This window comes from Microcaecilia unicolor, chromosome 8 (assembly GCF_901765095.1).
Source record: "Microcaecilia unicolor chromosome 8, aMicUni1.1, whole genome shotgun sequence".
Taxonomy (NCBI): domain Eukaryota; kingdom Metazoa; phylum Chordata; class Amphibia; order Gymnophiona; family Siphonopidae; genus Microcaecilia; species Microcaecilia unicolor.
The window spans coordinates 174,939,570-174,951,613 of record NC_044038.1 but is presented as its reverse complement, the minus strand read 5'-3'; the positions used below and the strand labels follow the sequence as shown (position 1 = coordinate 174,951,613).

Sequence of the window (12,044 nt, the reverse complement as noted above, 5' to 3'; positions counted from 1 at the left end):
GTTCTCCTGTGTTTTGCTTAGTGTGAGTTTCTAGCTTGTGACTAGTTAGCTTGGGCATAGCTTTCTTGTTAGCTTGTTAGCTTGTGTACAGCTTTATTAGTTCTCCTGTGTTTTGCTTAGTGTGAGTTTCTAGCTTGTGACTAGTTAGCTTGGGCATAGCTTTCTTGTTAGCTTGTGTACAGCTTTACTAGTTTTCTTGTGTTTAGCCTTCTGATTTTCCCGTGTGTGTTTTCCTTTGCTTCTGAAGCTTCAGCCCTAGTCCTGTCCGCTGCCTGTACCCAGATATTCTCTGCTTGCTGCTTGACTTGACCATTACCTCAATCTGACTACTCTCTGCCTGCTGCCTGACCCAACTACTGCCTGAACCCCGATACTTGCTGCCTGCTGTCTGACCCGACTATTGCCGGAACCCGGACATTCCCTGCCTGGCTGCCTTGCTTTCGCCTAGGTGCCTGGTGGCACTTCCGTATCCTGATTCCTGTTGTTCCTGCTTGCTAGTTCCAGTTCCGATTTTCCTGTAAGCCCTGCCGGCTGCCCGAACCTGAGGGCTCAACCCTCGGGGAACAGTGGCTAAGCGTAGGTGAAGCCTAGGTCCAGCGTGTTCCTGTCCAGTGGGTTCCGGTCCAGTGTGTACCAGTCCAGTGGGTTCCAGTCCAGTGCGTACCTGTCTGGTGCGTTCCAGTCCTGTGTATTCCAGTGCAGAACTCAAGTCCGGGATTCCAGTCCAGCCTTGCCTCGTATCTGCTTTGAAGGTGACCTTGCCTGCCACTGCCGCTCCACGGTAGTGGTCCAAGGGCTCACAAACCCAGTGCTTCCAGGGAAGAAGCCTGACACCAACACCCACAAAGACTTACACAGCAGCTGGTTCCTACTGCATAAATCTGTTTTTCCAATATCCCCGACACATAAAAGAATAAAATTTTAACTATTCAAGTCAAAAAACAGATATCCATTTAGGCAGAGGCAGGATCACAGGAGTTCTGGGACAGGAAGTTAACTTTATAAGTAACGCTGAGTCGCTTATTCATCCAAGTCAGGTCATCCAAATAACAGATATAACTTTAAACAGATAAGTTATCCATTTAAAGTTATAAGTATACATTCATTAGTGTCATCATAGGCTTACCACCATGGATATACACATAAAACTTTAAAGGGATAATTTGTCTGCTTAAAGTTCTATTCAGTGCCAGACCTACCACTCAGCAACTTTTTCATAGGTAGTCCCACGTTTCTATCCTGCTTTTCAGGCCCCACATCCTTCAGCATCTCCCAAAAGACACTCCTGGTTACCTGGCACCCAACCCACTAAATACAAAACCCACAGCCACTAATCAGTTTCAGCAGTGAACAGTGCAAAGAGCAGCAGGTTTATATGGACAGACTCTGGGGGGCATTCCTCAGAAGAGACCTGAGCTTTGCTGTCAGACTTCATGATACCTGCCTACAAAGTTTGTTTATCCAAAGCTAGGTTGTATTTTTGGATAACATTTATGTCAGCGTTCAAAGCGTCTCTCCAGATGGCTCCGAGACTCCAGATGGCTCTGAGTGGAGGAGTGGCCTAGTGGTTAGGGTGGTGGACTTTGGTCCTGAGGAACTGAGTTTGATTCCCAGCACAGGCAGCTCCTTGTGACTCTGGGCAAGTCACTTAACTCTCCATTGCCTGCCGCTTTGAGCCTGCCATGAGTGGGAAAGCGCGGGGTACAACTGTAACAAACAAACAAAAAAAAACCCCAAATAAAACTTCATATTCAGTTTGCCTGCTTAGTTGGAGGGGTGCAAGAAGCTGGAACGTAAGATTCAGCACTAACTCGACAAGGTTATCACAACTGTAGGTCTTAACTTTACATTGGGTACTCATCCCAAACTTATTCAACCTGAATAAGCAGATTAAAGTTAACCAGCTTTACTTGCATATGGCCAGCTTAGAAGCACAGTTATCAACGTGGGCTACTGTTAAAGACATGTTATTTTACCACTAACTCGTGCTATTTTATCACAGGTTAACACATGTCTTAATGGTAGCCCACATTGATAACGTCCCCCTTAATTAAAGAAAAAAGAAATGTCTCTAGAAATCAAAATCACTGCTATATGTAATAAAAGTGAGCCAAGTATAGGCCGAGCAAGCCATTGTGACGTCACTGATGAAGTTGGGTCTTATTGGTGGCGATCAAGGAAGACAAAGACGTAGCGGAGAGACTGAATGAATTCTTTGCTTCGGTCTTCACCGAGGAAGATTTGGGTGGGATACCGGTGTCGGAAATGGTATTTCAAGCGGACGAGTCGGAGAAACTTACTGACTTCACGGTAAACCTGGAGGACGTAATGGGGCAGTTCGGCAAACTGAAGAGTAGCAAATCTCCTGGACCGGATGGTATTCATCCTAGAGTACTGATAGAACTGAAAAACGAGCTTGCGGAGCTATTGCTAGTGATATGCAACTTATCCTTAAAATCGAGCGTGGTACCGGAAGATTGGAGGGTGGCCAATGTAACGCCCATTTTTAAAAGGCTCCAGGGGAGATCCGGGAAATTATAGACCGGTGAGTCTGACGTCGGTGCCTGGGAAAATGGTAGAGGCTATTATTAAAAACAAAATTACAGAGCACATCCAAGGACATGAATTACTGAGACCAAGTCAGCATGGCTTTTGTGTGGGGAAATCTTGCCTGACCAATTTACTTCAATTCTTTGAAGGAGTGAACAAACATGTGGACAAAGGGGAGTCGGTTGATATTGTGTATCTGGATTTTCAAAAGGCGTTTGACAAGGTACCTCATGAAAGGCTACAGAGGAAATTGGAGGGTCATGGGATAGGAGGAAATGTCCTATTGTGGATTAAAAACTGGTTGAAGGATAGGAAACAGAGAGTGGGGTTAAATGGGCAGTATTCACAATGGAGAAGGGTAGTTAGTGGGGTTCCTCAGGGGTCCGTGCTAGGACCGCTGCTTTTTAATATATTTATAAATGATTTAGAGATGGGAGTAACTAGCGAGGTAATTAAATTTGCTGATGACACAAAGTTATTCAAAGTTGTTAAATCACGACAGGATTGTGAAAAATTACAAGAGGACCTTACGAGACTGGGAGACTGGGCGGCTAAATGGCAGATGACGTTTAATGTGAGCAAGTGCAAGGTGATGCATGTGGGAAAAAAGAACCCGAATTATAGCTACGTCATGCAAGGTTCCACGTTAGGAGTTACGGACCAAGAAAGGGATCTGGGTGTCGTCGTCGATAACACACTGAAACCTTCTGCTCAGTGTGCTGCTGCGGCTAAGAAAGCGAATAGAATGTTGGGTATTATTAGGAAAGGTATGGAAAACAGGTGTGAGGATGTTATAATGCCGTTGTATCGCTCCATGGTGCGACCGCACCTTGAGTATTGTGTTCAATTCTGGTCGCCGCATCTCAAGAAAGATATAGTAGAATTGGAAAAGGTGCAGCAAAGGGCGACTAAAATGATAGCGGGGATGGGACGACTTCCCTATGAAGAAAGACTAAGGAGGCTAGGGCTATACAGCTTGGAGAAGAGACGGCTGAGGGGAGACATGATAGAGGTATATAAAATAATGAGTGGAGTGGAACAGGTGGATGTGAAGCTTCTGTTCACGCTTTCCAAAAATACTAGGACTAGGGGGCATGCGATGAAACTACAGTGTAGTAAATTTAAAACAAATCGGAGAAAATTTTTCTTCACCCAACGTGTAATTAAACTCTGGAATTCGTTGCCGGAGAAAGTGGTGAAGGCGGTTAGCTTAGCAGAGTTTAAAAAGGGGTTGGACGGTTTCCTAAAGGACAAGTCCATAAACCGCTACTAAACGGACTTGGAAAAATCCAAAATTCCAGGAATAACATGTATAGAATGTTTGTACGTTTGGGAAGCTTGCCAGGTGCCCTTGGCCTGGATTGGCCGCTGTCGTGGACAGGATGCTGGGCTTGATGGACCCTTGGTCTTTTCCCAGTATGGCATTACTTATGTACTTATGACATCACAATATCAGCTCTGGGTACCAGAGACAAACTCTTCACACTAAGGGGCTACCCGAAGACGGGTTATTTTAGCACAGGTCCCATTTTATGCAATGAGACCTAGTTACTGATAACTGGGGTTAACTAAAATAACATGTCTTAACAGTAGCCCACGTTTGGTAACATTTTATGAAATGAGATCTAGCTACTAATAGCTGCAGTTAATATAATAACCCATCAACGGTAGCCCACGTTGATAACCTCCTCTGAATATCAGCCTGAATGCATTTATCTTCCAATAGATTTTGTGACAGCAGTGACAGACAGCTGCTTCACTAAACGTGTCAGCATTGGAAGCCCCTAACCTTGGTGGTCTTTGCCAAAACATTTAATATAAAGAAATGCTCAGTTTCCCATGGTGCATCCTGTCACATCAGATTGAACTGCAAGTCAAATATTCCCTCTGGGAATGGAAGTCTTTTGCTTGTATAATGTATCATGCCATGGCAGCCACACTGTAGACCAACATGCTGAATCCACATGTGCTGCCAAGCCACAGACAAACCCCTTCTTGTAATTCACTTTCTACATACCATCCTCAGTCTCTCATCTTCCAGGTTCCTTAAAACAGCTGCAAATTCCTGCAGTGACTTTGCTGAAACAGAAGAGGAACAGGAGAACTCAGTGCTGGGCAACAAAAGGCTGTCCAGGTACCCCTGGGAATTTAAACGCTCTCCCCCTCATTCTAGAATAGGCGCCATTTATGTGTAGCACGATGTGTGCTCACGAGCGTAAGTGCAAGATGCACTCTCAGTGGTATTCTATACCACATATGCACAGGTCACTTACCCCCGGACTCTATAAATGGCACCCCAATGTGCAAGCAACCCCAAGATCTGTGTGCAAATAAATTAGTTAACAAGCCATTATCAATAATTGGCTGTTAATCAACTATTCATGTTAATTGGCACTAATTTGGATCTGCACATGATTCTATAATGATCTGTGCCCAAACCCTCTCATAAGCAACTCACAAGGGGGCATGGCCATGAGATGGGCATGAGTGGGTCTGGGGCATTCCAGTCAATTGCGTGCAGTGTTACAGAATTTGGGAGATGCGCACCGGGATTTTGACCAGGCTTCAACTGGCACAATTCTTCACATTCAATCTGCACGAGGCGCTATTCCATGAATCCGGCCCTTAGCGCTGAAGTGTGAGGGGTATGCATGCCAGCGGAACATGGGCATGTCCCCCCACCCTTCTGCGCTTGCATAAGTGCCACATTTAAACACTCGCACTTACACCTGTCACAGACCTGGTGTAGGGGTCGACACCTAAATGCAAGTGTATTTCTGCTGACTTACACTGCTGATTGAATCATAAACACATGTGTAATTCTTTTTATAGAATATCGCTCATTGCACATAAATCTGGAACCTAATTTCTAGCATCCAGATACAGAATGACCTCAACCTTTACGCTCTACAGGAGGTCAGAGACTGTTCCCATTCGTTCCTGAAGAAATCGACTACTTTCCAGAGCTGTGCAGAACATGCACAAGGAAAAGCATATTCATTGGGGAAATCCTGAAAACCCGACTGGGCTGCAGCCCTTGAGGACTCTGCTCTAAAGAATTCCAGAACCAATTATGAACTGGCGATTTCTTGACCCCTACAAGGTAATTTTATAGAAGCACTAGACCTCATACACAGAGCTTCCCATCCCTTCCACTATTATCCTCACTCCAAAACAAGAGGTTACTTCTGCCTATGTTGTCCAAATTCCAACATGTCCAAAAGTTGTCTGCAACTACTTGTACAGTTAGTCAAAGGAACAAAAAATCAATTCCCAAAAATAAACAGCACTAATCTCGAATGGCTTTGAAATGTTTGCTGTGTAAGGTTATAACATAGGCAGCCGAGACCCCTCGGGCCTATAGGTTGTTTGATATAACAATAATCGTACAATAATGACACAACACATGGTATTTAACATGGCACAACTCGGCTGCAGCTTTATTTATATACACATCATAACCCTGGGTATACCCAAGCCGATCCAGCCTCTGGCTCATTATCCAAACCCAGTCCGCCGTCATAGCAAGACTGGCCAATTGTAAACCGAGCTCCCCGCTGCACAGCAAGGGAGCTCAAACGTAAGCGCAGCTACCCCAGCTGCTTAGCTTATACCATCAGGCTTGCGTACCCCGCCAAAGCTGCGACAATAACATACAGGTACAATTCGCATAAAAGCCGGGGAGGGGGGGCTGGGTGCAGACTGGTGCCCGGACGCCTGAAGAGGTCGTCCGGGCTTCGCCCAGGGGTTTTTAACCCCTTCTGACTCTCCTCCCCTATTGGCGGGGTGCCTTTGGACGGCGGGAACGTGCCCGCCCCCCGCTAGCACCCTGCCGGGCACGGTGCCATGTTATCTGTGGCTCCGTGCACCCTTGGGCACTACGCCTATCTTTAACATAGGCAGCCGAGACCCCTCGGGCCTATAGGTTGTTTGATACAACAATAATCGTACAATAATGACACGACACATGGTATTTATTTAACATGGCACAACTCGGCCGCAGCTTTATTTATATACACAACATCATAACCCTGGGTATACCCAAGCCGATCCAGCCTCTGGCTCATTACCCAAACCCAGTCCGCCATCATAGCAAAACTGGCCAATTGTAAACCGAGCTCCCCGCCGCACAGCAAGGGAGCTCAACTGTAAGCGCAGCTACCCCAGCTACTTAGCTTATACCATCAGGCTTGGGTACCCCGCTACCCGGACGCCTGAAGAGGTCGTCCGGGCTTCGCCCAGGGGTTTTTAACCCCTTCTGACTCTCCTCCCCTATCGGCGGGGTGCCTTTGGACGGCAGGAACGTGCCCGCCCCCCCGCTAGCACCCTGCCGGCCCCGGCGCGCATACCCCTCGGGGCACGGCGCCATGTTATCTGTGGCTCCGTGCACCCTTGGGCACTACGCCTATCTTGGATCATTACTGCCTCTGGCCTATATGTAAATACTGCTGGAAGGGCTGAAAACCCGCCCTCTTCAACAAAGGACAGCCTGAGGCTGCTTGCAGACACCTACTGATGAGAACACAGCACTCTGATCAAATGTGTGCCAAGTGATAAGGAACCACATAGAAATTATTAAGTGCTGAGACCTGGGACTGAACAGCAATTTCACTTTCACAGCTAGTCTGACTATTGACCCTCACACCCTCTGAGAGGTGCAGGAATTTCTTGCATTAAGATCTAGTGCTTCTATGACATTACCCTAGCTTGGCATTTCAGTTTAGTTTCCAGTTTGGCTCCTCCCAACTTTTACTGGCATTAAACTTTCCAATCTCAACAGACAGGGGGGGGGGGCTACTAAGACTACTTTTATTACCATCATTTAGTCTCTGATCAGTGCATTTCATCCCAAAATGCTTTCTGTGCACAGATTGACTTGAGCAGATGGTTGGCAGGTGCAAAAATGGGCAGCAAAGGAATGGGAAAGAAAAGTGTCCAGATACTGACCTGGATTCCCACTGCGTGACACCCCTCCAAAACCAAAAATCAGGCCCCCATAACAGGAATAAAACCAGGACTGCCTCCTGAACATAGGGGGGGGGGGGGCTACACAGTGTCCCTACCAATACAGCCTCAACAGCATGAGAAATTGTTTCTACCATATGTCCTGAAACTGCTGTACAAAACCAGTCTGTCACCATTGTCCCTTTTAACCCGACTATCCATTACTAAAGGCGAATCGACTTCAGCATTACCTATAGTGATTTCATCATCGGTTTCTGCATCTCCAATACAGCGAAATTTAAATTCATTTAAAGAATCTGAAAATTTCCTCTTTGCAGAAGACAGATCTGAAAAAGAAGAATCAGATATATCCCATTAAAAGAAGCGTCAGAGACATTTACAAATTCTGCATCCTCGGCCAAGCTACTTGCCAAAATAGACAAAGCACATTTGTTGGTGCAGAGCACCAGTACTGGAGTGGTCTGACTTACTGGATGCAGTATGTATGGACTAACAGCCTACACCCTCCCAACATTTTGTCAGCCCCAGCCCTGATCCCAAACACAATAATTCTTCATATGAGCAGCCCCCTGCCCCCACACAGTCTTCAGGCATAAGCAAGGGACCAGACTTACAACGGCAAGCATGCACACAAGAGAATCCCAGTATGCTCAACCAGAATGGAATTAAAGTGTAGAATAACTCTTCCCAATCCCATGGATGTCCATCAAGCCGAACCATTAATGAACTATTTACACCTGCCAGAAAACCCTGAAAGTTTGAATTTCAGTCCAGACATGTGTATCTTATTCATTTTCTTTTTATTACTGTCTACAACTTGACACAGCCAGGGAAGTGGATTGAAGCATAAAACCCTGCTGCAGAATTTCCACCAAGCACCAAAGAGATCCCTGAGTTTACCAAGATAAAGGTATGGAAGCCATGAGATAATTCATTCATACTATTGTCATTAATAAAGGGGCAGGAAACGGGCGGAGTGGAAATGGATTACAGTGTATTTGCTCAAACCAGGGAAGTGCTCTCAATATCTTTGGGAAGATGAGCTGACACCGCAGCAAACTCAGAACATTTGGTTTTTCACACATGTTATGGAGACGAAGAGGGGCATTTCTGATATGATGTCCAAGTCCACATTTGGACGTTTTGCTTAAAACATCCAAAATTCAAATGGGGAATATAGCCATTTTTGAAACAGAAATATGTTTATCTTTTTTTTCTGAAAATGGCTATTTTCTAGATGTTTTGTGCTTAAAACGTTTATCTTTTTCGTCCATTTTGGGGGAAAAAAAACATCCAAGTGCACAACATAGAAAATCAACAAGTCATTGCAATGTAGGAGGAGCCAGCAATTTTAGTAGACTGGTCCCCCAGACATCCCAGGAGAGCACTGGGTCACCCTAGGGGACACTGTATTGGACTTCATATGAAATGATCCCAAGTATACATCTCACCATTGCTCCCTTGTCTGCTGAGCCCTCCAAAACCCACTGCCCCCAACCGTACACCAATACAATAGCCCTTCTGGGTGAAGGGGCACCATATGTGGATACAGTAGGTTTCTGGTTCGTTTTGGAGGATTCACAGTTTCCACAAATATAACAGGTAGGAGGAGATATGGGCCTGGGTCCACTTGTCTACAGTGAACTGCACCATCCACTAGTCTAGTCAAAGGATCTACATGCTGCTCTAATAGACCTGGCCACTACATCTGAAGCTGTCAGAGACTGGTATGTAAAATTTTTATTCACATGGGGGGGGGGGGGGTCATCCGGTCATTTAAGACACCTTTTGGTGCCTTATTCATTCTAAAATCAGGTCTAGACCAAAACGTTGAAGTTTCAGCACTAGACATGTTGTGTTTTTTTTTCATTATGGCTGAAAAACATCCAGGTGTTAGGAACACCCTAATCCCGCTCTTCAAACGCCCATGACATACCCCCTTGTGCATTAGATGAACTTCAAAACGAATTGCAAACATCTGCAAAACAGGTTTCGAAAATACTGATTTGGATGTTTTTGTGAGAAAAATGTCCAAATGCTGCTTTATGCCACTTGTAGACATTTACCTCTTTCAAAAATGAGCCCCATAGTCGTATTCAGTACAAACAGGGACTGAGCAACAGTAAATATTACATTTTTAAAATTTCTTATATACCACCTACAAGCTGAATGCTATTGAAGCGATATACCTTCATGTACAGCAGGTATTTATCTGCCCCTGGAGGGCTCACAATCTAAGTTTGTATTTGAGGCAATGGGAGGGTCAAGTGATTTGCTTGAGATCAGAAGGAACTTCGGTGGGATTTGAGCCTGGCTCCCCACCCCCACCCCAATTCTCAGCCTGCTGCTTTAACCATTAGACTACTCCTCCCCTCCATTTTATTTTATCACTTACAGTACATCAAGTGACCCCAGTGTTCTACCATTAATGTTATCTTCAGGATGACCAGATATCACGAGCTCTAGCAACACAGGAGCACCAGTAATACATATAAATAGTCCCAGCTACTTATTGAGAGTGCTCAGGAGGGGTGAATCGTGGTGGTGGGGGGGGGGGGGGGGGTAGGAGTTTACCCAATACCCAGTTAGCTACACAGGCAGCGGGCTGAATATCTCACCTGGCCACCTGCATTCTGGGCACAGCCAGAGCTCACACAGAGCTGTGTGATTCATTGTGTTGGTACCTGCACAGGTGATAACATTTGTATATCATGGTCTAATTCAGCCATGGCAGTCAATGTTTTCTAAAAAGACACTGACCACCGCCAGATGAATATTGACCAGAAAGTGGTCAGTTCCCAGGCCCAAGGAGTTTAGAATATAAGTAGGAATTCGGGGAGTTTATGTGGCTTCCCAGAATAAGAAAGTGAAGAAGGATGTGAGTCTCTCGCATTTCAGAGCTGTGTGTTTTCAATACAGGATTAACAGAAATCCAGCATATTAACAGGAAGAACAAGGGGATTACAGATCTTCAGCAATCAGCAACCACTTCCTGCTGACTCTGACAGAGACCCACTGCTGAAGTTTCAAAGGCAGCAATCAGTGCAATTGGGAAATGAACCCTGGCCCCGGTCAGATAACCAGAGGTGAGAGACATTCACTGCAACTCAGCAAAGCTGGAAAGTACAAGGTTTACAAACGCTGGCTGTAATTTCACTCTGCATTCTCGTAAATAGTGTGTGCTGATTAATTTTGGTTCTTCTTAGACAATGCTTAAACTCATGAGGGATCGGGGAAAGGAGCTAACCATTAACCAACACCTAAAATTGCTGAAAAGAGCATAACCCAGCATCGAAAACTCCTTAGCCCTCAAACGTGATTAACTGCCCCTCTCTTACAATTCCTCTGCTTTTTTTTATACGGATTTCAGGCACAACCTCAGGTTCGTACATCATAATCGGTCACAGTTTACAGGACACAGGTTACAGCACTGATACAACTCGGATATCTCAACAGAGTGCACATCGACCCTCACATAACCCATTTGTCTTTCTCCTGTGTCCTATGGTGTCCTGTGAGGGTCCTTCCAGATATGCAGGGTCTGAGTGGGAAGCTAAGGACAGTCCTTCTCTTGACCCCCCCCCCCCCCCCCATACTTTACTCAAATGTACATATCATTTGCCTTCCATTTAGCCACCCATCTGTTTATCCCAACAACTTTGTTCTGCCCATCTTTAAATGTACTCACACCTATATTATGAGAATGCTACAATGTATTTCTATTAAAATGTGCTATTTGTATTGCGTTAAAATCATGTCTCTGCTATGTGACTGTTCTAATTTGTTGCCTATTAAAGGGCATCATTTGTATTATGCTGATACTGTATCATATTTGTGTTATATTAATGCTCCTCCTTGCTGCCTTGTATGATATTATTTCTACTCTGCTGATATTAATCATATTTTTGTTATATAATTGTTCTACTGTGCTTTTTTACTGTGTGCATTTCTGACACTGTATCATGTTATTCCTGTTATTATGATTCAATTTACCTGTCTCAAAATTTACACCATTGACTGAATTTATGCTTAAATTTAGTCAGTCATTTTACTACAGTTATGATTTCACAAAACGTTTTAAATGTTTTGGGGCCCTTTTACAGAGTGGTAGTAAGCCCAATGCGGGGTTACCGCGCGCTCTTCCGGAACTACCGCCGACCCAACGCAACCGCCGGCGGTATTACCACCCCAGCGCGCACCATTTCCAGGGGAAAGCGGTAATCAGGCATCGCCGCACACTGTCCGGTTACCACCGGTTAGCACGGGAGCCCTTATCACCACCTCAATGGGTAAGGGCTCCCCACCTCATGGCCATGCGGTAAGAGTTCTCACCGCATGGCCATTTTTTTTCACCTTTTACTGGGCTGCGGGAAAAACGGCCCTGCCACTACTGCAGGACCCTTTTTCCTGCAGCTTGGTAAAAGGACCCCTTTATGTCAAGCTGTAGCTGCCGTATAATGCTTTGGGTGAATCTCTTCATAAAGAGGATTAATAAATCCCAACAAATGAATAAAATAAAATAAATTTGC

At 45.2% G+C, this 12,044-nt stretch overlaps 1 protein-coding gene across 3 annotated transcripts in view; it reads right to left on the bottom strand.

The window, feature by feature from the left end:
- The window catches only part of ARHGAP26 (Rho GTPase activating protein 26), a 369,115-nt gene that overhangs the window by 254,456 nt on the left and 102,615 nt on the right, over positions 1–12,044 (bottom strand). For all 3 annotated transcript variants that reach the window (XM_030211544.1, XM_030211545.1, XM_030211546.1), the window contains exons 2-3: positions 7,746–7,841; positions 4,568–4,629 (exon numbers count right to left, since the gene is read on the bottom strand). In XM_030211544.1, the coding sequence (XP_030067404.1) occupies positions 4,568–4,629; positions 7,746–7,841 (158 nt within the window). The remainder of the gene's footprint in view (positions 1–4,567; positions 4,630–7,745; positions 7,842–12,044) is intronic.